This window comes from Lineus longissimus, chromosome 2, assembly GCF_910592395.1.
Source record: "Lineus longissimus chromosome 2, tnLinLong1.2, whole genome shotgun sequence".
Lineage (NCBI taxonomy): Eukaryota > Metazoa > Nemertea > Pilidiophora > Heteronemertea > Lineidae > Lineus > Lineus longissimus.
The window spans coordinates 20,081,431-20,108,864 of NC_088309.1; the positions used below are offsets into that span (position 1 = coordinate 20,081,431).

Sequence of the window (27,434 nt, forward strand, 5' to 3'; positions counted from 1 at the left end):
TCTGTCTATTATTTTCATTATATCAACTGAGTCTCTTAATATAATCATTGCCGATACTACGTCTACGATAAATGCTAAATAGTCCTCATTTTTATTTCGAAAAACAACCTCGCATGCGTGCCCACCAGCGCGGCGTTTGCCCCTTCATTAAAGGTGGCGTCTCTATACCGATGAAGGCACGCACACCCAGTTCTTATCTGATGCTTTTGGAATTCGCGGCCGGTTGTTGGGTCCCTTGCTTCTTGGTGCTCTCATCGAATTACCTTTGTTTTATCACAATTTGGTTTGGCCGCGCTCACCAAAAGAACAAACATAATGATGTTTGGATCATACATTATATATTGCGATTTTCCTTGGTACATGAATTTGGCCTCTGTTATTGGACATGACATGTGCTTCTGAGGTCAAATAGACTGTTGGAAAGGAAGGAGTAAATAAAGAATGCAAATTTGTGCAATGAGTGGAAACCTTGGTCATGCTTATAACCTTGACACATGAGCATATCAAATCACCGAAATAAATCGACTGGGTGTAATATAAGTTGCTCATAGCAGAACAAGTGCTGATTGCAGTGCTATTTATGAGTATACTAACAACTTGAACAAATTACAAACTGCACCAGCGGGTTTCTCTCCACTCCAATCTCCTAGCAGATCGACTGAAGGGTATGCAGAATGACGTCATAAAAACCTCTAATCTCAGGCATCACTTTTATACGGGTTTCGATACTTTCATAACGGCTGGTGGTATCCGATATACTAGTGTATTAACTTCATCCTAACTACCCGTATTGTCATATACACTGCATTCATGAAGGCACTACCAACTTCTGGTTCTGGTGACATCAGAATCAGGGATTTTGTGACTGATCTGACGTACATTGTATTATTGGTGACTGATGAAAAACCAATTAATTTATGGTAATAGCTACTAACAGTTCCATCAATTGGCTACTTCAGTTTCTCAAATCTACAAGATTCATATTGGAATTAAAAATCTTACTATCGATTTTCTCGTCATGATTGACATTGTTATGGCCGTTGATGACCGATAAACTCTCACTGTTCCCAATTTGTGGGAAGACCGTCCTCTTTGCCTGCTTGCAATGAAAAATCCCAATGAACGTCCGCAGAAAATGGCGGTTTAGCGAACAGTAAAGCACGAAGTTGAGAGCGTAGGAAAGCATGGAAAGACAATGAGTGGCGACCCTGAATGTTTTGTACGATTGATTAGTAAAGTTTGGGTTGATGGCTCCATAAATCCCTTGATACGCAAAGGCAACTGGTATGTTTCCAATCAGGAATAGGAATATGACGGATATCAACATGATCGTGAGTTTTGCTTGCGCGCGTATTCGCTTGTTCTCCCGCGTGTTTTGGAATACCATTTGTCGTCTGCGGATGTCTGACATGCGCACTGAGTGTATCAACATCCCGTTCAGGATCGTCAGCAGAAACAGCGGCGCAAACTGGACAAGCGTCGCTCGAATCCAAGAAAATATTGTATAATTCAAAGAATACGTAAATTCTGTCCTCACCATTTTGGGCTCGTCTGTGATGTAATAAATGAAAAAGTAAGGAAAGTTTAGCCAAAATGAACAGATAACGAAAATCGCTATGATAATCTTTGCGTTCTGGGTGGTGCCCTTTGTTTTCGCCAGGGCGTGGTATTGCATTGCGATGTATCTCTCCGCACTGAGAGCTAACGTTATCCAAACACTGACGCATTCTGTGATATTTGTGATAGTACCGTAGAAGTACACTTCATAAAACATACGAAAATAAGCCGCGTTGTCCAACATGCAGTCCCCGCATCGGCTCATTCCAATGGGGGCTGTAAACAGCAGAGTGCAGAAGTCTGCCATGGCTAACGCTGACATCAGCAAGTACGAGGCGCCTGTGAATTGCTTTCGAGTCAGGACGAATAGATTGAATAAGTTTAAGATAACCCCCACGCTACAGATGACGGGCATGACGTAAACATACCCGACCATCTCGACGTAGAATTCCGTGGATCCATTGTGCGTAGCCATCCTTAAAAAATACTTTCAATTCAGCACAACAGGATGTCAGTAGCCAAATTCCTTCGAATCAGTTTTTTACGCTTAGCGTATTCCTATCATGATAAAGGTGCCCCGGCGTTGGAGCTTGGGTAACAAGTCAACACACAACAACGCAGAAAAATTAAGTCCCGGCCTCCATTAGGGATATCGCGGTAACACCATCAAAAATATAGGTGACAATTATTCTTCTGGCAGGGGAGGCTTAATAGCTCTGCGCCGGACTGAAATATGATGAAAGTAACACACGAAACCACCGCGATATCAGCAGCGTAAAATCCACTGAACGCGACGAAGACAAAGTCAATACAAGTATAAATCCTGGTCTCCGTTAAAAGGAATATTGCGGTCACACCACGCTATCTATCAATGATAGGTAATCCCCCTCATAATTCTTGCACTATTACTAAGCTCCGCGCCTCAATGAAAATAGTGAAAGTCACGAACTTGCGAACGAAAAGTGGGGTAGTATTCCAAACACGACGGGGACATTAGCGTAACGAGTCCATACAGTGATACACAACGACACAAATTAATCCTAGACTCCCGTTCGGAGTAGCGGTCACATCATTAACCTCAGAGAGATGGGTAATGACTAATAAAAAGTCTGCCATGCAATATCTGCGAGGAACGCTGCTATCAGGACCACGTTGTAAGAAGATGAATCTAATTATCTGAAGCAACCTTCATGTTCCGTCCAGTCGGACTAAACTTCCCAACAGAATTCGCATTAGCCGAGTCCTCACAGTCATCTGTCAGTCTAGACAGATCGATGCAGGCAATTTCCTTAATAGATCATCAGCCCGCAAGTTTATCGACGATTAGTGGTTATCCGAATGCGCCAAGATCGTACACTAATGGCCGCCAAGACTTACAGTATTTCCATTATTCCGCTATTTTTTCTCATTAGCTATTGTATTTCCATCAGCTGTTTCTGTATTTCCATCAGCTTTTCTTGTATTTCCATCAGCTTTTCTTGTTTTTCCATTAGGTATTATTGTATTTCCATCAGCTATTATTGTATTTCCCAAAATCCAAATAATATATTTTCATAGAGTCCGCCAACTTACTGATTTTTTACAGTGAAAACCACTACCAGTGTCGTACATGTATTTCTAGAAATCCGCTACAGTATTTCCATAAATCCGACGCTTAGTTATAGTATTACCATTCGCAGGGTGTCCACTGGTAGTCTTCATATAGTTGCAAATATCAAACATGAAGTAGCCGATCCGTATGCTGAAAATATAAAATGATAATAACGTGTTATTTTAAAATGCTGAAGAAGAGGAATAGACAGTATTAAAGTCTTCCACTTTTGATACTGTGACTAAATCAGCATAGATTTTGTTGATCTCGTCTTGGCCGTTACCAGCATGTCTCATCCCAAAGTTTACAAAATAGTTGCAGAATGCGGACTCTTGTATCAGCTCGATAGCATCATATGCTATCATACACTGCTGAATGTAAGTAGCACAAAAATTTACTGGTATATGATAAGACGGATAGCCCAAAGCAGTCAAAATTAGATGGCGTCGTCAGTCTCTTCGTAATCGCATCCTAATTTCCACCTTTAAGCTACACGAAGACGTAGCTCACCCAACACACGTGGGAGTTGCTTCCCGAAGAACCAACCTGGCAAACGTATCAAAAGCTTCCTGTTGCAGAATCCCATTGGTGCTATTAGGGTAGCGAAAAAGCCTTGCCTCAAACCAACGTTCTTTTAGCTGGTCTTAGGGAAGTCTGTCTCAGAGTCAGTCAAAGTACAGTATAGAAGTCTTTGCGGCCTTTAACAATTCTTACCCATACAGAACAAAGGGTTGTTTTATTCATCATTAGTTTAAAATTGAGAAGTCGTCTCGTGAGATCCACTAAGTATCAACACTTCAGTCTGAGATGATACGCAATGTAGGAGATACTTTCCAATATCGACTGCCGTGAGATGTTGGGGAGTGCATCTGAAGTTCAAGCGCGCCGATACAGCGGAAGATGAACTCTGATGAACAACCTCTGCGCGAACTCTCATCAACAGACTTCCCGAGCAACAACTTTACGCGAATGCCTTCCAGTAACGGCAAAATATTACAAATATTGCATACACCGATATCCTTCGTTCAAATTAGTTTCAAGCCCGAAATGTGTTACGGGCAAAAAATATCTCTAACAATCCCAAAACACTAGAGCTGGGAGCTGCAGCCATTTATAGTCAAGGTTGGATACAACAGCCGAACTCCTTTACTTGCGAATGGGATTGACATTTCGAGTGAGCAACAGTTTGCTTAGGAGAAAGTTACCCAATAAATGTTTATCCTAGCATGACTGAAATCTTGAATACACCACAGTTTGCCTCCAGATATCTCGCTGATATCTTGCCGATATGGTGTAAATTTCTTACTTATATTGGTTTCCTGTTCTTGTTTACGCAACACTCAAAAAGACCATTAGCGCGATACGTCGATATAAGTGGCATTTCTCGGAGACAGGGTATGTTGTCTGCCGCGGATGTCTCAATTGTCTATTCGCATTCCCAGAAGCGCAGGCCAGTGGTAATCCACAGTTTACAACTGGAACTGGTGTCACCATCAGCATTACAATGACGGTACCGGTCCCTGGGTGTGTAGTCGAGAATGCTGTTCTCGTCACCATCAGCCTTGCATGGTTGGTTTATGCGACAGGGGAATACCCTGGTCGCTTCGACAACCGCGAGAACTAGCCATTTACATGCTGCTCAGAACTTGATAGAATGGCCAATGTGCTAATCATTGTAATGATTCAGTTAAAGCGCCGCTTATCGGTTTTTGGCAACAAGTGATAAAGATGCATTGGACAGGTTTATGCCTGTTTCGCCTATTCCTGTTTTGCCTATTCCTGTTTCGCCTACAAAATTCCTGTTTCGCCTATTCCTGTTTCGCCTATTCCTGTTTGGCCTATTTCCTCTTTGGCCTATTTCCCGTTTCGCCTATTCCTGTTTCGGCTACTTCCTGTTTCGCCTACTTTCCAGTACCCCTACAATAAATCGACTCTCCCAGGGGGAACCTTGGGGATGCATGTCCATTTTATGGGGAAAATGTGAGGCGACAATTGGATGATGTTAACGATGTGATGACAATTTGACTAATCAAATGCCATCAACTTTGTTAACAGACCATGCCATGACCGTTTTGAAAGAGTCACCTTGAAAGCGGGGACAGTCCGGGACTAATTTGACCATATGACCATACTGACACACAGTAAAAACTAATAGATTAAGTAGAGTAAAGCAGTCGCTTATTTTATAAAAACAGGAATTCATGACTTTTTGATAAAAATACATAATACATGTACTGTACATTCTCATAATTATTTGATCAAAATCAGCTGTAAAACCCATGTCATAGTAAAGAACAATGTAGCTATAGGTATTCTTTCTATTACGAAGCCAGTTACTGACTGAGACAAAAGAAAGAGAATCCACAATATAAAATGCAGGCCTAAGAAACCTTTCTCAAATCTAATGAAAGGGTAAAACTTTCTTACTATTTTATTTCTTGCCTTTTAAAATAAGCTAAAACATAAGCCGATGTAAGCTATGTATAATTTTCCAAAGTTATTCCGAATAATACTGAAATAATTGACATGTCGCTAAATCCATTATTTCAGACTTTATTCGTAATGATAGCCTTTAACACTATAGTAAGGGACGGTTCATATTCCTACTTCTGTGGGGAGGTTAGCAATACATTTGAATAGGCGAAACAGGAATAGGCGAAATAGGAATTAGGCGAAACAGGAAGTAGGCGAATCAGGAATAGGCGAATAAGGAATTAGGCGAAACAGGAATAGGCGGAACAGGAATAGGCGGAACAGGAATACACCACTGGACAGGCACGTAGTCCCTATACGCATTGACGACAATCAAAGCCATTTCGGAAATTCTTCTTAAATTCACATTGCAAATAAATTCATATCATCCATTTGGCCTCATGTCCTAGATCAACATAAGCGTTTCACGCGGCGTTTATCTCACGTGACAATTGTCGTAACGATGTCAGTGTTGCCCATGAGCCAAGACATTGTGCGTGAAACGCGGTTTGAATGGCCTTAATGGAACGAGAAAGGTGTGACATGAACTGCTGCATACTACCCTAATAAACTGGAATTTGTCATTCGAAAATTAAAGAAAATATTTCCCAGATACACACAGAAACGTTATGTGACGGTTAGGAAACTGATAAAACAACTTTGTTTGAATATATTATCTTATTTTGTATACACAGGCGTTCATCTGCTGCGTGATAAAGATCCAAAAGATTACTGATTTCGAGTGCAGAGCGGCGATGATTTAATGGAAACGCCATATATGACACTCCCCAGCGCGGTATTTCAGTTTTTATTAACTCCCAAGTCGGCTATTATCCAATAAGATAAATTGAAATGTTTCCATTTGGTGAACCAGCACATTTCCGCATCACGTGCCGCCTCCATCGGATCGGACATGGTTCATCCCGTGATTGGTTACCGAAAGGTCCTTGTCCTTAGGAATTTTAACAGAGAATGCCATCGGGCAATACTGGCCGATATTGGCATGATTAGACTCCAGTGTACGCAGGGGATGGTCGTGATATATGAATTGTCTCATTAGCTGACGACAGGCAGCGATTCTGCGGGGCATGCAATTCAATCATGAACATAACTTGAGACACAGCTTGGACTCCGGGGACGTCACATGGTGGGTCTGTCAATGAGGGCGACTGATCCCAGCACGTACGTATTTGCTTGATATTTGGGTTCAAAGCAACTCGAGCAGACAAGACCAATAATGGTCGCCACTTGGTGGCTCGCCAATTACCTGCCAAGTGCTTCGTTACAGCTGCTGCATTTCCACGTCCACGTTAAAGGTGATCAATGCAATTCTAAATAACTCTTCCATTGGGCAAATATCACGATTTTCCGTTATCCCTATTGTCATAAGATCCGCGGTCAAGCCTGGAGTACAATTATCGACGTCTGAGACTTGGGGGAAAATGAACAATAAAACTCGATGTGAGAGGGCTATCAGTCATATCTTTGACCTCGACTTCGTGCCATCGAACACAGCAACCGCAAATCGATGACGCATAAAAGTTGATCGTTAAATCGAGATAGAGGCGTTGACTTTGTTTTAAAGAAATCCAGTCGCAATTCATGCCGACTTACCGGCGGTGTGTTGATCCTAAATGTGGACGCACAGCGCCGGTAGATCGGCATGTTCGGTGGGGAGGGGTTCTGCAGAGATACTAAACCATTTTTCTCCACATATTTTGCTATCCTCCGTTAGGAGAGACACTTGTCACCCAGAAATGTAGGACAGCAGGCCGGCTGGACCAGGTGAGCTGGCATTAGACCAAGCAAGAGGCGTCTAAAATTACTCAATTCATATTGTCTTCCACCGTCAGAGACCCAAATATAGGTCTGACAACTTTGAACAGCTATTCTTATCTCAAGTAGGAGCAATCTACTTTATCCTTTTATGAGAATATCGAACCACAATGTTGGCGCTTTGTAAGCACAATTTATTGTCTATTGACACTGTGGGATGACTTTGTGGCCACGTGATCCAATAACTATCATGATGTTTACATTCGCAAACTAGTTATCCCTGGTCATTAAAGATACAGCGTGTCACAAAAAGTCTCTCTGCCTGTTCAACCACCGCAGGGGAACGACCATCCTCAAAAACCAGAGTCTGAGTCGTATCCTCCTCCCCTCGCACACGTTACTGACATGACTGAGCTCGGTCGTTAGTGCTGAGTGTTGGCCTGGGTTCAGGATAGGGAACAGCATTTCCTAAACCATTATAGATGTCTTGCCTTTTCAAAGCTTCAAAGAATAATCTTTCTGTGAGTGCACAGTCTCGTACTGATGATAAAAAAAATACCGATAAAACATGAAGCAAATCAGGAGTCAAATGAGATTCAAACTGAGTCGTCATCATGAAAAGTTGATACATTAATCACAAAAATCCATTAGATCTAGGTGATACAACTAGTGTAAATGGATTTCCGCACATTGCTCTGAGTGTCAAACGTCTGTTTCTGTTAAATAAGACTGATGGTTCATACTTTTTATGTCATTGACGCCAAACACCATGGTGGTTCGATAGTTCTCTCACTTTCAGAAGTAAAAGCTTTTTGAGCTTTTGAAAAAGTTCTTATGATTTTCGACAAACACAAATATGACTCCGTCGGGGTTTTTCGGCGAAATGAAAACCTTAAGACTTTTGCAGAATCATAAAAGCCATGAAGTGTGTTTCTTTTTACCGAACAACTTCGTCATCAATCCAATGGATTAGCCTTATACTTGAGTTTGGTACACTGATTCACGCGGTTCATCAATCAATAACTGAAAATAACATCATGTTTTATATTCTCCTTCTCCTCAGATATTGCATGTACCAGCATGCAGTGTATGCATTATTAGAGTCTTTCGAATAATCATTTACATAATTTATTGGAAAGACTCTGGTAAAATCGTGTACTGTACTTTAAAAAATCAGTAGTTCTTCCAAGGGTATTAATCAAGTCGGCAGATTGCTTTGTATATATACACCAACATCGAAGTAGCTTCTCAGCGTGAAGAGCTGATTTGCCAAGTATATCAGGCCAGATATAGGTGCAATTTAGACTGTTTTATTTCGCGGTCTTGTGAAATTGCAACTTTTTGCTTACTTTAGCGTTTTGACAAACGGTAATTTCAATAATAAATAATCATGACATTGTTGGCCAAATTATCGAGAAAAGAGACGAATTGACCTCACTGGATTATCAAAGGAAAACAACTATACAAGAACACCAATAATGTGAAAAATTTGGTCAGTTGAGTTTCCAATTATCACCAGTGGTAGCCGATAATTGAGGTTATATCAAATATAGATTGCTTGGTAAAAGGAATTGGGGTTACCTCCAGCTTAATTAGATCTCACAATAATTGCCTTAAATGTGTTTAAGAAGCACTTGTGGTAAACAATAAAGAAATACTATCCAATTAACCTGAGAAACTACACGTATGAGTAACTGATACCCGCCAAGGTCCTTTTGTCCGCTGTGCGAAAATTACTTGGCCGATTTCTTCAAAGTTTGTTTTTGCTTAAATCTAACTAAGCTTGGGACTCAAGACTTTATTTCAGTCACCATGGTTACGAAATAAAGTTTTGGTATGTATTCGTGTACATTGACGCAGTGCATTCATATTGACCGACATTTTCCGCTCTGTACCGCTTATTGGTAAAATTTGATGAAATCTTTCAGGTTATTTTTTCATGTATCTCCTCGAATGTGACAGTTTCGTTTTGAAATTCGGAGTAAGGGTAATGTATTATAGGTGCTGTCAGGAGGAAATAATGTTATTTCTCTTGGTGCTGTCAACCTTTTTTCCTTAGAGTGCACATCCTACTCACTTTGTTTACCGGTTTAATGAAAGATCTGTCAAAGAGAAACAAATCACGTCAAATTCTAATCGAAATTGGATCTTGATGAGATCCAGGGTAGAGCACATGTGGTTTTCCTTTGTAGAGGAGTTCGCAATTAGCATTTTGGTGATTTTCAAAGACTTATCGCAGACACAGTATATCTATGGTGACTTGTTGCAAACAAATACGTCGAGGTTCCGCTTTTTACCGTGCAAAAGAAGAAGCCCCACATTGACTAAGCCATTTTTCTCAAAGGCTTTTAAACGGAAATACTTGTATTTGCCTCTCTAGCGATCGGAGTTTACAATTGTATGTCCTCTTTATGGTAGATTTACTAACAAACTGTAGCGATGCTGAATGGTCGTATTTGTTCAGTTCTCTGATTAAAAAAATGGATAAAAAGGCCAACAGCTCCCAATTCATCCATCAAGGAGTCTATAGGCCTGTGGTGTAAATAAACCTCATCCATTTTGCTGAAACCACTTTGCATCATCTCAGGATCCAACAATCTCAACTCACAAAAAGACATCATCCATTAGCCGGATGTCTCCAAGCAATGCCGCGCTCGTTCTGGTGGTGGTAATCACTACAAATCGCCACTTTTAAAACTAAAGCACACATTTAATGGCTACTTCAAACGTTACGATAATTACTGGAGTCTGGGGACGAATTTATTCGCGTCTCCTGATAAAGTAGTAAGAACGCTGTTGTGTCCTGCAGGCAACAATTTTTTATCATGAGGTTAAATCAAGAGGAAATGCATAACTAAAAGAGAACCACTTAATTGTCACTTTCTGAGATATGAACCGTGTAACCAAAAAGGAAGCTGAGTGCTCTATACTCCAAAATCTCAACTATACCGTTAAGATACCTAACTACAATCATCAACCTATATACTCCTGCTCTGATGCCGTAAAGGGAGTCTAGGCAAGATCCAAGGAAACGAGGAAAACATTTTGTGCTGTATAAAATACCCCCTCCCCTCAGCCACGCCCATGCATGCAATTGTGCATTATACTGTCTGCCAAAGATATCAAATTTGACCTATCGTCCTCCCATAAAGACATAACCACTCTTGTCGATAATTTAAGCATAAATCCTGCCATTCTTATCTCGTGTTTAGACAGCTTCAGAATATTGATCAGTTTCATTAAAAAGGGAATTGTTCCGGTCATCGAACCGGGTTACTTCGTACGATTGGATCTTGGCGGCTTCACGGGGCTTGTACTGTCTAAAGATGATGTATCGTTCTCATCAATTACACCTAAAGCTTAAGGAAATCAGAACATCTTTCGCATTCGTAAAGTCGCATTCAACACTGCACCAATCGCCTTTGGATTTTAGCAAGAAAGGTTGAGTTCACTGGCCGCTGTTCAGGGAGATCAATGACAGTGGTTAAAACGCCGGGAATAGTAATGAGACCTTGAAAGAAGAAATGAAATGGCCAGGGCCATTGTGCTCACCTCTTGTGAAGGGAAGATGGATGAAGCATTAGCATGGTTTTAAATGTAAGAAAGAAATGAAGTAATGTTTTACAATGAAATTACATGAGTGACAAAATAATGCGTAAGTTGAATTTAATTGAGGTTACTACAGGTATGACAAAGCAGAGTAGACAATTTTGTGATCTGACCAGTAATTGTCTATTATATCGACCAAGTCAATAGTGGCAGATGGAGTAGGATTGGTGAATACAAGGTCCAATTTGGACTGATAGCTGGTGGTGTTTTTGGACACGTTTTGTCTGAAGTTATATTCCTAGGGCTCTGTAGAGGTTAATTAATCCAGCATTTGCCTAGGCTTAGACTATGACATCCCACTTAGCAGCATTTCAAGGCACCCTGAGGGGAGAGTCCACTATTAACATTTGGGGCCCTGCTGGCCAAACTGAGAATCAGAAAAAGACTGCAGTTTAGTCTAAGAGTATAGGGGTACATTCGTACCAAGTTAGGGATCTGTAGCTAAAGCAGTGACAAAACGTGCCGTCATTGTAAAATGGCGGTGCCATAGGAAAACTTTGACCTCTGTGACCTTGAGAAGTAGGTCAAATCAAAAACCCACATTTATGAAATGTATCCTTGCTAGGAGTACCTACCATAAAAATGTTATGAAAATCAGACCACCATTAAACGAGCAATCAAACATTTTAACTTTGGACATTAAATTTGGCCCCCGGGTGGCCAAACCAAGAATTTTTCAAGATGCCCGCCTGGCACCCATATTGGCTATCACATTTGATAAAAAATCAAGGATTTAGTAGAGAGTACATAGATATACATCCAGATCAAATTTGGTTGCAATCCGATCATTAGTTTTGGAGTAATAGTACTGTGTTTATTTTTCAAGATGGCTGCCTGGCAGCCATATTTGATGTCCGAACGGCCGAAATTTTAGGGGTGGAATAGAGAATCCCCAGATACATGTCCACACTGGTTTAAAACCTTCTAGCTAAAATAGATAGGAAACATGCTACTGTTCAGTGAATCAGCAAACTTTGACCTCTGTGACCTTGAAAAGGAGGTCAAATCAAAAACCCGGAGGATATATGATGCACCTTTGCTAGAAGTACCTACCATATTTTTTTCAAAATTTCCCGACTACTATTAAGGGAGATATTGCATATTTTCACTTTTAACGTTTGGCCCCCTGGTGGCCAAACCATGAAACGAATCGGACCGAAACTTGGTCTCCAAGGTGTCATTACATAAGGGTACATGTGTACCAAGTTTCAACTCAATAGCTCTAACAGTTACGAAACGTGCCCTGCTAACGGACGACGGACGACGACGACGACGACGACGACGACGACGACGACGACGACGACGACGACGACGACGACGACGACGACGACGACGACGACGACGACGACGACGACGACGACGACGACGACGACGACGACGACGACGACGACGGACGACGGACGCCACGGTATGGGATAAGCTCACCTCTGCTAAGAGGTGAGCTAAAAAGGACGTCAAGATGTTGTTGTTTTTTCCGATACATTTTAAGAGAGGCGTGCAAAAGTAGATTAATGTGTTAATGATGTTTTTCCTAGTGCCGAGGTCGTAGACCTTCGGTAAAGCTTTATGTATATTGATGATGTCTCTTTTTTGATTTCTACAGGAAATATAATTCATTTAGTCCATGAATATTTTACATTATCTATTATAAGTGATAAGAATGATAAATAGCCAGCAACAAACTGTGATAATTTCATTATTTTTTTCCCATATTAATCCAAAAGCGTATTCCATTTCGTGACGATGATGAATCGTCGTGACAATTCATTAGTCGATGGAAAGTTCATCAAGTTAACGTAGACATACTATTTTCGCTGCCTTTCTGCAGCCCGGGGGTTGCCCTTCTGCAGCCGGTGGGATTGCCTTTCTGCAGCCGGGGGGGGGTTGCCTTTTGCAACCCGCACAGCCCCATGCCGTTGTTCATTTGCAGCACGGGACTGCACGGGACTTGCTGATCGACATCGAACATGTTGGGTACAGGCAAACACTCTTCGGGTCGATGGGCCGTCGCTGAGGGGAGCACTCCTTGAGGTTCCTCGATCAAAGAACCCCTCCAACGCTATCATGTAGATTGACCTTTCCCACAAATTCCGCCACCAGCAAGATATAATAGGCGACTCGATGGGGAAAGGTTCTGACTGCCACGCTGAGAATGAAATATCCGTCACGTCGCACTGAGAGTTTTTCTTGGGACTTGCCATCTCAAGATGCTGATTGACATGACACGCCAACGTAATGCGCATACACGATCACACGATGTAGGTATCGGAAATATCGCTTACCATGCATACTAAGATTTCTATGCAGCGTTCATGTATACATCTTTTGTTTAAAACGTTGATAGGAACTAGAAATAGCTAACTGTCATGAAGACCAGTCCGTCCTTTCGTTGGAGATAACATCGGCGTGATTATATGTTGCAAATAAACATATCAAAGACAAATGCTGAAGGTCAACTAGCCGTTTATACCAACTAATGCATTATTGACTGACCAGCAAAGCTCGACTTCCTGTAGACGTCTAGGGATATGGACAGCTGCCATAAAAAAAAGTTTTTATCGGTTTCCCGCTGTATCGGGAAAGGCCTGGCATGTACATTGCCATCGCAGGTTTTTTAGCGCCATGCCGCGCCCATCCGGACGCTTTAGTATACGAACGGAAATTATAGCTGTTTTGCCCCTGTACCTATAGTCGCTAAAAATTCGCACATTTTGTCATATTATTCCAACAAAAACGTTTAGTGTCGCTTGTAATCTACAAGACCCTCCCAAATCTCCACCGGGTGACAGGGGTCTGGACTTTACATCAAATAATAATAAAATACGACCCGACATAATCTGTATCTGATGGTAAGGAATATTCGGAGGAGGCCGAATGTGTCGTTGGCACACATCGGGAATGATCGCTTTCTTCGGCCTTTATCCCATATTGAAAGAAACACAAAAAAGAGCTTCACAACAGACCACGTTTCAGATGTCGATTTTGTGGCAGCATAATTCTAAGCGAAAGAGCGGTAGATGATGTCTCTCAAAACAGAGGCAATTCACTATGAATTGGTACTTACCAGTTTGGGCTACATCCGTTGGACAAAAGGGCAAAAACCGAAAGCTTCCACATGAAACACTGAATCGAATGCCTTCAACAATTGACCATAACTGTTCGCGAGCACAAAAATTGATCTGCGGCAATGACACCTCCAGCATCGCCGCTATTCGAGCAATTACATTATTGCATTTGTCTTGTTTACAATAACTAACAATATGATGGTAGGATGGGTATTGTTGATTGACAGGGCAAAGGCGGAGGTGTGATGGCGCATAGACCGTTATAACATGTGTTTTGGTTTGGCAAAGGCAAATATCCATTTGGTAATGCCGGCCATCGTTAGAAACAATCATATTTTTCTTTTGAGTATAGCATGCTGTTAATACCAGACACATTACAGCATGACTATCTGCCATAATCTGCCCATAATCAGACTTACATGTAGTTCGGTACATAAAGGCGGCGAGTCATGAATGTTTGATATATGGCATCAAAGAGGACATGACATCAACTTGTTGTGGACTTGGTTTTTGACTACACCGTCTTCTTGACAGTCTTTAATTACCAAAGCGACACAATGTTTACACTATACTACGATAGCGAGTTGAAATAGTGAGGCTCCGAACGGTGACAGTATCTGACTTTGTTTCGATAGATATGCACTACCTCCTTCGCGTCCCATGATGGTGTGATGCCCACCCATTACGGCAATATACTACGAAATATTACATCAAGTACGAATCGTACTTCCGGATTCTAGTCACACCCATTACGGCAACACTACAAAACGTTACAACGGTACGAAACGTTAGTTGGCTATTAAACCTGCGGAGAAAGACCCACTGTGGGCAAATAGAACATAAGCAGAATTAAGGTTTTTTTTAAATCTGTTCAATCTAAAACTACTTCACAGAGCATTCAGATGCACCTGGCACCAAACAGGAATATCTTGAAAAAGATTCGGCATTTCAGTTCCATTAGGCTAATATCTATCGGGTTGGCAACCTTTCTTACTGTTTTCGTTTCAAGTCCCAGAACTTAAAAAAAAGCAGGTCCACCTCGTCAAAGATTTCCTTTTCATTTTGTTAATCTGACACTGGCACGATAGCCTCGAAGACAAGCGCGTTGTAGATTCACTCGTGTTGCCCTGGACACAAAGACAATCTTCTCAAAGAAACGATAGGAGCGAAGGCATTTCCCTGGAGAGGCAGTGGTTGAATTAACCGCATCATTTGGTTTAGAATGGAAATTCGGTGAGGGAAGTGACAGCATCGTGTGATAGAAGCGGCTGGTTCTTAAAAAATTCATATGAGTAACTGGCTTGCCTGCATGGAGGTATTAAACGGAGAAAGACAAGTCTGTTAGATTCTGGAGAGCCATCGGAGAATCGCATACCTGCATGCATGGCCCATAAAGTAGTTTACCAATTAGATATGGACGTAAGAATTTAGTATTGAGTACACATTAGGTTCGTATATACGTGTTTAAGATAAACATCGAAAGTACATCGGAAAAGTTAGTGAATACATCAATCAAATACAGGTTTCCCTGATGCTGATAAGAAACTCGATTCAAAAATTATAGAAAATTGTGTAAATCTGTAGCCATGTCCGGGGTTTTTCAAATAGACATGGTATATAGATGTATTTTATACATGAAAGTTTAATCTTAGCGTATCCTATAATCATAGAAAATTTCCCCATCTATACATGAACATGATGAAGTACATAAATTGTGAATTTTTTTCGACTGTTAATAACGGTGCACCGTGTATAATTTTGCAAGCAACGGCCAGTGATTTGAAAGGGACATGAACGAATCTGAGGATTACATCACCCTGCATGGTGGCATGGTATGGTCCAAAAGGCACTCTCCCCGTACGGCGGTTCAGCGATTCTGCAGCAATGCTCTGGAATGCCAGAAACGCAACCAGGATTATATCTCTGTAGCATTTGTAAGGCCCCCGCATGGCACCAACCATCAGCCTGAAATATTCGCCGGCTTTAGAAAAATGTGTGTATGATGGTGATACTATACCCAATCCTCATCATTCCTCCTGCAACAGCTTGTAACAGCTGAAAACGGTCATGCGGTATAATTTCCATAATATATACAATCAAAAATTGAAACTCGATCTTCGCAGGATAATGAAATCGGTAACGAACGACAAAAGTGAGCGGAAAATGCGTGGAAATGATCTGTCACTTTGCATTATTTCACCAATGGAAGTCTTAGGATGGCAATATCGTTATGATGAAATGCAAGACGGAAAGAAACATGGTGACAAAAAGCATACTCTATAGCTTTGAGCTTTTGAAAACCCTTGCAAGGTCTGTCAGCCAACATAAACGCGAAAATGATAAGCCCATACGTCATTCCGCATTAGTCTCAAAAGGTTTTTATTTCGCTGAAAATCCTCTGCTTTAGGGTACATTGTAGATACAATCTCCCCGCAAATCATCTCAACACAGCTTCCCCAACCACCCGCCTACCCCACCCCATCAATTTGTTCAGTGACCGCAAATGCGGGTTTTGTCTCCTTTCAATATGACTTGCACTTTACCGTCAACACCAATCCCTATGCACCTATAAAATGTTCCAATGTATGTCTTCTTCAATATCATCTGGCATCTCAATTTCTACCTAATCGAAATTGAAAAACTGGATACGATGATAATGACGGACATTGTTTATGGCAATCACCATCGGGTGACAAGACTCGGATAGAAATGATGGACGTTTATTCCTATCAGCGGGAAATAAAGGCCAACCAATTAATCTTCATTTGCATTATTGGTACATCGTTCATGATTAAACTGTCGCCTCCGATAATATTCGATGTAATTGTCATTTAGGGATGGCTATATGTACAATAGGCTGAGTCATTTAGGAGACGAAGCAAGATTGTTGTTACAAGTACAAACGAGCGAGTGATAGCTATTAGGCGAAGTGAAAAAACAAACATCCTTTTTTATTACGGTTCGGATTAATGTTAGTTTTCGACCTGAATGTCTTGTCTCTTTATGGCCTTAGCTTTAATATAGTAGAAAAGGTTCGAGTGCGCGTCAATCCAAGACATTGGATGGGCAAATGTATTGGTCTTTGGATGCTAGGTCGTCGTGAATTTAAAAAAACAGAGGCAACTAATCACATGAACCTGAATAGAGGTGGCCTGAATATGATAAAGGCGTGAGTTGCAGCATCGACTGCTGTATAGACAGATAAAGAACACCACGGCATTTTCTTCTCAAGCAGATAAGATTTTTACCTTCGGCAAAAACGCCAGCTTCATTTGTTGCTTTTTGCCAATATTGGATCGTGTTCTCCATGACGTCCGTTAACGAGATCGTCATATAAAAAAACAGACACAGTATACCAATATTGGAATTCTCCTCTCTTGTGATCAGCAGGAGCAAAAAACGGCGCAAATGTAGCCTATTATCATGAGACCGACTTGACTCACCAAGATACGGTAATGGGGATAAAGAGAATGGTTTAAACGATTAGTGGCATCTGTGAAATTTGAGATGGTCCCCGAGATATTCATACCGATCGATGTTTCTTCCGTCTGAACGGAAGTCTTGGGAAATCTATACGAGGCACGAAGGACGTTTCCAAGTAATCCCCTGCGGGTAACGCTATTGATCTTGCTGTCCGATTGGTGACAGATGCTGCATTTTCCCTGAAGAAAATGGAGTACATTGTCAATTCGGATGTTACAAATACGGTAATCGTTTGTTTACCATTAACTACCGAAAGTGAGACGTGATTAAAGACATATTGTCCTTCGGATGGAGTCATCATTATCAGTAAAGCATACACTGTCAGCACCATGCACTCTTGCTAGCTCCGTAGTTTTGGAAATAATCTCTGTCTTCTTTTTATAAACGTGAGGATTCACCCTGTTCATTGATCCGTTATTATACGACCACGCACTGATGTGAGAGAAAAAAATCAGACAACATGGAAAATGTCTTAGTCGAATCGTGATGTTCATGTAGTAAACATTGTATACGCAGGCAGCATTCTAACGAGCCTCCGTCGTCTGAAAGCTGAGCAATGTCAATACATTGAGGGTCAAAATGCATTCTAATGACCTATGTCGCATTTGACAAACGCCCGAGAATCCCTCTACCCGGCTTTGTCGGTGCAATTTTCAAAAGTTAACCAGTTATAGCTGATAGACGGGGAGAAACATTTTCGTGAGCATTCCGGTAAATTTTACTCGGGGCAGGCTCGTGATTGCATTTCTCATGGACAGCATTTCAACATGCTTTTCTCTAACGTCTTCAAGATAACGTTATACACCATTCACTTGCTTCAGAAGAGAACGCAAACTGCCCTCGTTAAAATAATCCTATAGTCAGATAAAACATACTTGGAGACAATATCTGACTACTTAATGGAAATTTATTCGGCCATCAGGCGCTCTTCTTTGGAACATGGCATTTGATTACAAAACATATTGATTGATGAGCCTTAATTTCCATGGATTTATACCTAGTTCGGCTCATGCAGGGCCACTGCCTATATCATCATATTTGGTTATCAAATAAAGTAACTGGATTTTCCATCCTATAACAGAATATCCGAACATTCATGTTTTACTGGGAACCACTCTCCAAAGCAGACATGATATTCAATTCAAGCAGTATACGCCTCATCACACTGCGCCGGAGTATGAGCGAAACCAGACACTTTATGGTATTACCAAGGATTGTAATTAGAGATAGATTTACCAGGCCGTAACCTGGCATGGCATAACCAGTCCAGTGGTCACTCCGCCTGTCGATATTTCAAACACGTAGGAGTAAAGAAAGCCTTATATCAGGATGGCCTTGGGTGAAGATCCGTAATGGCAGATTTCATCCTTCAGATCACCCGGACTGATGGCCATGGAGATTCATCAGTTATTGCACGACTGCTGCAGATTAAAGACTCGCATCCTTCTACAAGCGCGTGCTGCAAGAGATATGAAGGGCCTATATAAAGAAAGCCGACGGCTAATTAGAGGCCATTGTAGTACATGTACTTTTAGACTGGCAATAGTCATATCAAAATACCGGTCATAAGTGATAAAATGAAAATCATTGAGTTAGCTTTCGATAGCGCTTATTCCATAATTGCTCACTGGAAGCGCTTATAATATATTTAGTTTGCTCTCAACAAATACTCCATGTTGACCTCCTTCGACATTATTTCAGCCGACCAGTACGCTGGGCTGAATTTTCATCCGTTTCAGAAATCCAACGAGTTCAAAAAGCAGCACAACAAACGCTTATCGGCAATACTAATAGCTTCATCATAAATTCATCATGGATATTTGGATAAAAAAAATGGTAAATGGTTGGTTTGTACGACGAAATGAAATCTGCACCATTGCCACGAACATGTGCCAATAACTGCGCCGTGAATCGGAAACATGATTGCAATTACCAGCGCACGTTCAAAGAATAAATTGGAATGCTGAAAAAATCTTTTGCCATGCTTATTAAACCTCAAATTGAAGCCTCAACGATCTATCGCGAATGAATTCGTCACTGAACGGAATAAATGATCACTTTGGGTGCAGATTTTGTGCCATGTTGTTTAAAAGTGCACCGAAAAATAATTATTTTAAAAATTTGTCGTAATCTCATTTAAAGGGAGACTATATTGGCAGCAGCCAAATTGGTCAGATAAAGGTGATGATGACGATGCAGTTTGAAAGAATAACCTGGGAAATTTGTTTTTTACCCCATTCTTCGTCCATGATTGCTCGGTAATCGATGAATGTGTCCATTGGAAAAGAGATCGGCGTCCTAACCGGTGTTTGTATAAGAGACCATCGAGCAACCGAACCAAATATTAAGGTTGCTTGTGTGCATATCTGAATTAACAGTGTTATTTGGAGAGTTCGTAACCTGATAACCAAGCGATCATCTCAGATCACTCTTTCGAGGTCTATCTATACTCGTGAATGAACCATTTCAACATGACCGAGCCGTGGAAGTGCCAAGACAGACTTCAATTAGGCTGTCTGTCTGTCTTACGTGAGGACTTGCACATGTACTATTGACAACTTTCCGTATAATGATCCGATGATACCCCTGTCTGGTTCGTGGTCATAACGGATCACTCCTCGGACACCTTCCCATCACTCCTCTAGAGAATGAGTGAAAAAGATATCATACCTCTCGTAGGCGCTAGATTTCGAAAGAAAATTTCTAAGCATCTAACCGTGATATTGTATAGTCGCATCAGTTCATCAAGAACTAATACCAATTTCCATCATATTACGTCGAAATAGCTTCGGATATTCTTGAATTGATTGAATCAATTGTCTGCTACACTAATGAACTAACCGCAAACAAACATGCATTAATATATTCCTGTTCTGATTGGATCGTCTGCTAATAAAATTCGACTCTTTCATCTTCGGCCGTGAAATGGAAATCAGACGCGCATCATGACAGAAACATTTAAACATCAATCGTGATACGAAATAACCATTATCATCCCCGATAGTCCACCTACTGGGACTTCACATAATACACAATCAACACTGTCATGACAGGCTTTGTTCGGGCACATCCCGTGCTGTTAATATTTAAACAGTAGCGGTGAAATCACAGTTTCATGTTGTTCTGATTGCCATCTGCGTGTTTATCTTTGTTCAGCAACTTTGAATCATCACCGGTATACATGGGGCCCTCTGCGTGAAAGTGTTTTATACTTGTAATAACCAATGACATGGTAACAGGGTTGCGGATGGCGGATATCAAAGAGGACGGAAAGTTCCGTCCAAACCGGACAACAGGAGACGGTCCAGCCTGACCGCGATTATGAACAATAATAATTCTCGTGAGAGGAAGCTGCGAAGGCACGACTCTAAACATCCGCCGATTATCTCTACATGTATTTGGAGACATCTGTGATTTCTTTGATTGAACCAAGGGTACATTGTATATTGCAAATATTTGTCTTCCGATATTTCTCACTGACAAATATTTGTCATTATGGGACCATGGGCGACTACTCTGCGGACTCATTGGACCGTCCTCGTCCTGAGATCCAATTAGGCCTATAGGATGACTCAAAGGACTGCCCCAGGAGTCTATGGGTGACGGGCATGATAATCATAGAGATGCAAAAAGAAACTTATTTGAAACACTTGTGGTACCATCGATTTTGCATCTTTAAAAAATAAAATTTGTCGGCGTACACTCGATCACAGAGGAGTGGATTTAGCGTTGACGTAGGAGTCCTGCACTCTGGTATAAGGAGGTATACGTATTCTTGAAATGTTCTCAAGTTTCTGGTGTTTGCTTTCCCATTTCCTATTATTATTTGAAGTAGCTGTGGGTTTTGCTAGACGTGTGGATGGGAAGGCAGGGGACATTGGGAATCTGTGGATTGTATATCTTCTCGTCATAGGCGGTGGGTGGAAGGGCACAGGATATAAGGGAATCAATACGGGTTCTGCTAAAGGTGGTGGGCGGAAGGGCAGAGGATGATAGGGAATCTACGGGTTCTGCTAAAGGTGGTGGGCGGAGGGAAGAGGATGATAGGGAATCTACGGATTCTGCTAAAGGTGGTGGGCGGAAGGGAAGAGGATAATAGGGAAGTCTACGGGTTCTGCTAAAGGTGCAGTGGGTGGTGGAAGGGCAGGGAATATTAGAGAATCTACGAGTTCTGTTAAAGGTGGTGGGTGCATAGACGAGCAGAGTTTACACACTACGGATGCTGCTAGAGGTGCCCTTGGTGGAAGGATATGTATATGACCTGATCACTGCAGGTGGGGTTCTATAGATCACCATGGTTTTACAAGAACAACCTAGAAGAATTGCAACCACAGAGAGAAGAAAATTAAATATCACCACTTCGATTTCGCTTACTTCATTGTTACAAATTCAAATCTTATATTCTCAGGTTAAGAATGTCCAAACCGTTAAACGGTTTTTCCTTTCGAACCATCTGCTGTAACCGAAACTGAAAACACTACATAAAAAACAAAAATTCACGTTCATCGATTTCAGTTGTTATCTTGGAGTTCGGAGGTAGTCTCGAAATCGAATGTTCTTAGCAAGAACACATTGAATATTTCTAAAAGGATCAACGTTACTGCGTGATGCAGCATCTGTTGGTTTGAAGTGGATGCTTTAGTTGAACAAAATCTGAAATTGGCTTCGGGTTCTTTCAGCGTGTTTTCAATTGGGACCTACTTTTCTCCTCTCTCATTTGAACCAATTAATTAGTGCTGTGATCGAAGAAGAAGATGCACTAAATGTAGATTGGCCACAGAAGTAACACGATTACAGATATGTATCTACTCTGGGATCAATTTGGAGAAGAATTAGTGCAAAATGCTCTAATCAGAAAACAGCTCTAACCGTTTACAGCAACAACTGGAAGGAAATCCTCGGGACGGGTTGCATGGCAGACCCTGGAGATATCTGCGCATAATTGGTCGAGAGCGGGAGAATGTAATTCATCACGCAACATGAAAGCCTCTCCCAGGCGCTTGTTGCCCTAAACCAATCAGGGCGTGATTGTTTTCGGAAGCTACGGATCGGATGCTGTTAAGACACTCCGAACACGACTCGATCGATGTGAACTCGATTATGGTAAAGTCTGAGGATAAAGGCTCTCGGTGAGTTGATCGATGCCGGTGGTTATGCACTCATGCAGCTGATGATGTTTGTTGTGCCTTAAAGGGAGACTATAGGCAGGAGACAGGTATAGAGATTGAGTTACACGAAGTCGCCGAGAGGTATCACTTGTCTCACACCAAAATTATTCTCGCTTCTGACCTTTTTTGATTTTTTCTCCAGCAGGTGGCTAAATGATCAATGGGATCATGCCTGGTTGAATGCAACGAATGCACTGTTGCCGGAGGGGAAACTGGCTATCTTTAAAGGTGACCATGGCTATAGGAGGACAACTCTGATATAAAACCCTGGGGTACAGTATACCTTAAAGATGCAGTATCAGGCCCATCTGGTTTAGATGCTCTCTGATCGAATAGCGCGCCGAAGACGGAATGGCCAATTTGGCGCATAATTTGGAGGCTACGCCGGACATACTCATATGAGAATGCAGATGAAGACGAAGACAATAATTTAAGGTAATTTGCGGAGATCGTAGCAATGTTGTGACATATTGGAGCAGGAGCAAACTGTCAAACAACCCATCGCGGATTGCCGCCAATGTCCATAACGAAAGCAACACAGTATCCAATAAAGAAAAAAACCAAGCCACAACAGATCTAACGTCATGTTGCTGGGTTTTATTAGTCTATCTCTCGTATAGGTGTTGGTCGCTCTAAATGATGGATGGGACCATACCCGATTAAGTGCAATCATTTGTTAACACTAGTTGTTGATTTATGGTAATTGGCGGAGATATTGCCAAGTCCCACAGGACAGACATCAGTTGCAGCAATAGTGAAATTGTGAAAAGGGACAACATATTATGTATTGCCATATGTTCCCATGCAGGTTGTCTTCGGAATCCAATCAATCAAAAATCTGACCAAGTTCGGTCCGTCGACATTCCCATGAGAATTCCTTCAAAGGCCAGGGCGTGTGATGCATGTATGCAGCAAAATTATATCCGAGGCATGAATTTCATTTTGCTGGCCTACCGAAAGGACTCTTTACCCTAGAGGGCATCTGGGTGTAGTTGTAAGGGATATCAATTGTCCGAAATCTAATATAAACTTACGTGCCAGATTATCTGATGATTTTCGGTCATTGGGTGGTTCTGTCATAATTTTGTAGATGCTGCAGTGTGGTGTCGGGTCACACTACAGATAAAAGATTCGCAACCTCATACGCCATGTACGTGCCATATGCGGGCACGACAACATAATTCGTCAAGGAGGTTGTCATCCGATAGCCTCATTCAAAGGCGAAGCTGCCGTCAACAACCTCATTCACAGGCAAGGCTGTCATCAACAACCTCATTCTCAGATGAGGCATGGGCCAACCATCAGAACACGGCGCAATTGGTAAGAGTACATGTTATTGTACAGCAAAAAATTTTCCGCAATGATTTTTTTCAAATGGACCTCATCCTGTAGCTTTCCCATGTAGGTCTTCTGCAAACTGTAAATTGTCTTTTGTAGTGTCTTCAGCAAACACGTCACCATCTGCCACTGTAAATACCATCGTCTCATCCGAATAATCCCGCAACTTACTATGTACTTTTGAGATGTAAACACCACTTCCCCGATATAAGCTGCCGATAAAATCAATCATTCAACGTAGAGCTGAACAAATGAACTGTGTTTGTTTTCTTGGTGTACTGAATAGGAAACCGACAGCCGACGCAAACCATTTTTTTTCTTTCAAATTGTCATGACTACACCGAGTCCTCCTCAGTCTAGTCACGACCTATACCATTAGGCACACAGCTCAGTTAATTGTCCACGAAGTCATGTCGCAGTCGCAGAACCACATTACATGCGATAGAAAAACGCACGCCGGTTTTATTTTTCACATCATCAGTAGCCTTATGTCATCTGAGTACATGTACCATGCAGACGACACATTGCCAAAAAACAAAACGTTCGGATTTCTAAAAAGACACATTTTCTAAAATCAAGCATTAAAAAGCTCGATCTCGAGGTCATTTACCTCTGTGCGTGGTCCAAGGATTAGGCCGGGAGTCATGGACTTGATATCACAACCCCATTCAAATTTCAATAACATCAACACATTATCCGTTCCGAGGCATGTCTCATCATCAATCTACCCCAGGCTCCGGAGAAGATTTCCCTCTTGACATTTCGCCTCCCATTTTCTCGATGATGCGACTGTTGATGAATTGGATGGTTATCATTGTTATTGATGATGGACCAAAAACACGACATCAATCATAATGGCAATTGTCGCCGGCTGCTGTGTCAAGGTAACTTATTGACTTTGCGTTGTATCGTCTTGTAAAAGCTTTTGCTTTATCTTGTATCATTGCATATCGATTTACATGTATAATGTGTCTGTTTATACTTACGTTTATATCTGTAACATCCGGCATTAAGGAGATAATAATAAATTGAAATTGAAATTGGTTAGCCTCTTGTGATACAATTTGTCCCGGAACCTTTTTAAACATAAACTTGATCCGGCAATGATTTTTTTAAAAAGATAAAAAATGAACGGCAAGTTGACGACGAAAATCGTACAAGTTGCCGCCAGTCGTTCATGAAAATCTTGCTAAACGCTCTTAATACTACAATACTAGAATGAGAATAAAGCTACCTGTTATTGTGATGAGGTTATAATTACCTGATGGCTGTCTCGTCAACGTCCGTTCCGGCTATTCCGTTGTCATTACTTATCCGTTTTTAGAATGTCATCGCTCGGTAAGAACCCCGTCAAGGGATTTATTCTGCTTCCCAGTCGGTGACTACTGGATGACTTGATGAGGAGACAATCCCATTGATAATATTTACACTGGAGTGCGGGTGCCGAGCCTTTTACAAATTAATGTGACAACGCTAAAGTCTGTTCTTGCAGACGAGTATCGTATAAAGATGGAAAAGAAAGAGTGTGAATTTTAAATTTGAAGTGTATCATGAAAATTACGGAACTTTGACACAAATCTAATGATTAATAGTCCGGTATTGGCTTTGAGCTGATGGGTACCCACTCCTTCCGCTGCAAAGAAAATACTACATTGCACTATCCTTGGTATTGCTCTCAAGTTGGAAACTCACAGCGCCGTCACAATGAAAACTCAGGAAGCATATAGATGTATGTGGTATCATATCTCTTCCAGGCACCTGGAGCACCTGTCGCCCGGGACCTGTCGCCAGTATCTTCTACCAGTCGTCTATACCGTCCTCCAAAAACCGTCTGGAGAAACAGTCGCCAGATTGTACCTTGTCTAATCTACACTAAGCGTACACAGACCGTCCTCCAGTCGCCACGAGGAAAAGGTTTTCGCCAGGATGTTTCTCAACGCCTAAAGCCACCGCCCTCGAGCCGTCTTCCAGTCCGTTGGTAAAAATGTCGCCAGAATGGACAATGAATTATCTTCTACACTTACTGTTCTCGAATTGGTCCCTGGAGAAACTGTCGCCAAACTGTATGTTCTATACTAACTATTCTTGCACCGTCTTCCAGTCCCCGGGAGAAACTGTCGCCAGAATGAACCATGTTCCTTCAGCCAAGAGTCTCCTTCAGTCGCCGAGAGAAATGGTCCCAAGAATGTACCATGTCTCCTACAGTCAACCGTCATCGCTCTCAACTTGCCGAGACAAACTGTCGCGAGAATACACCATGTGGCTGTCCCCTTAACGTACATGTACTTAATCTTCTACAGTCGCCACTCTCACGGCCTGTCTTCCAGTTGCCTGAAGAGACTGTCACCACAGTGTACCATGTCCTCTTCAGTCAACCACCACCGTCCTACAGTCGTCGCAAAAGGCTGTCCCCATAACAAACGTACTTCATCTTATATAGCCGTCATCAACGACCTGTCTTCTAGTCGCCCGAAAAGACTGTCGCCAGAATGTATCTTATCTTCTATATCACAACGTTCTCTGATCAAACTTACCGCCACCAGAATACCGTCCACGGGCCGTCCTCCATTTGAGAACATGATGCCCGACTGCTTCTTAGCCTCTTCAGTCACTGCCATCGGGTTGTCTTCCAGTCGCCGAGAGAAACTTTACTGTCCCCCATAATTTTTTAGGTCCAAAGACAGTTTTCAGTCAACCCATTCGGCGAAGACAGAATGCTCCAACGAAGACCACAACGCCAGACGCGTGTTCACAGACGCGCAAGCTTGTCCTCATTCGTTTCAGATTGTGATGATGTGGAATTGGTTTCAATAGTTTGTTTGCAGGGTTTTATCCCCTCTGTCAGAATATGTTGACAAAGTTGTAAGACACTCTTTTGATATTTGTATTTTGCAGTTGTACCAATCAAGCAAGCAAGCAATTAAGCAAGCAAGAGAAGATACGTCTTCATGGATGTGTACGAATATTTGATGGAAATATAAACATTTGAATAATACGATTGCGTCCTTATCAGTGCATACCAAAGACGCCCATTATCGTCATTGGGGCGATAGCACTACCGCCCTCCCTTCACCGGGAGAAAATGCCCCCCGAATGAAGAATATATAGGTCCCTACTGTCTAACGTTCTCGGACCGTCTCCCCGGCAAAAGAATGTACCATATCTCCTTTTGATACCGTCCTCCAGTCGCCGAGAGAAGTTGTCCGCAGAACGTATCATATCTTCTTCAGGCACCGTCCACAGCCTGTCTCCCAGTCGTCTGTCAATAAAATGTGACCTGTTCTATTCATTGGCAAATCAGGCCATTCAGTGTGTACAACATCGGAGACGAATATTTGATTGACCCGGAGCACGGCTGGTAAAGACTAGTCTGGT

The 27,434-nt window shown here is 41.8% G+C and overlaps 1 protein-coding gene across 2 annotated transcripts; it reads right to left on the minus strand.

Annotated features, from left to right (window-relative positions):
• On the minus strand, positions 1-25,575 carry LOC135482772 (probable G-protein coupled receptor B0563.6). 2 transcript variants are annotated; one of them, XM_064763123.1, is made up of 2 exons: positions 25,321-25,575; positions 1-3,298 (listed from the first exon to the last, which is right to left on the minus strand). In XM_064763123.1, the coding sequence occupies exon 2, from the start codon at positions 2,030-2,032 to the stop codon at positions 956-958; it is 1,077 nt and encodes a 358-aa protein (XP_064619193.1). In that variant the 5' UTR covers positions 2,033-3,298; positions 25,321-25,575; the 3' UTR covers positions 1-955. The 2 variants fall into 2 exon arrangements, with proteins under 2 accessions (XP_064619193.1, XP_064619194.1); XM_064763124.1 differs by lacking the exon at positions 25,321-25,575 and adding an exon at positions 14,070-14,198.
• Between the last annotated feature and the right edge of the window lie 1,859 nt (positions 25,576-27,434).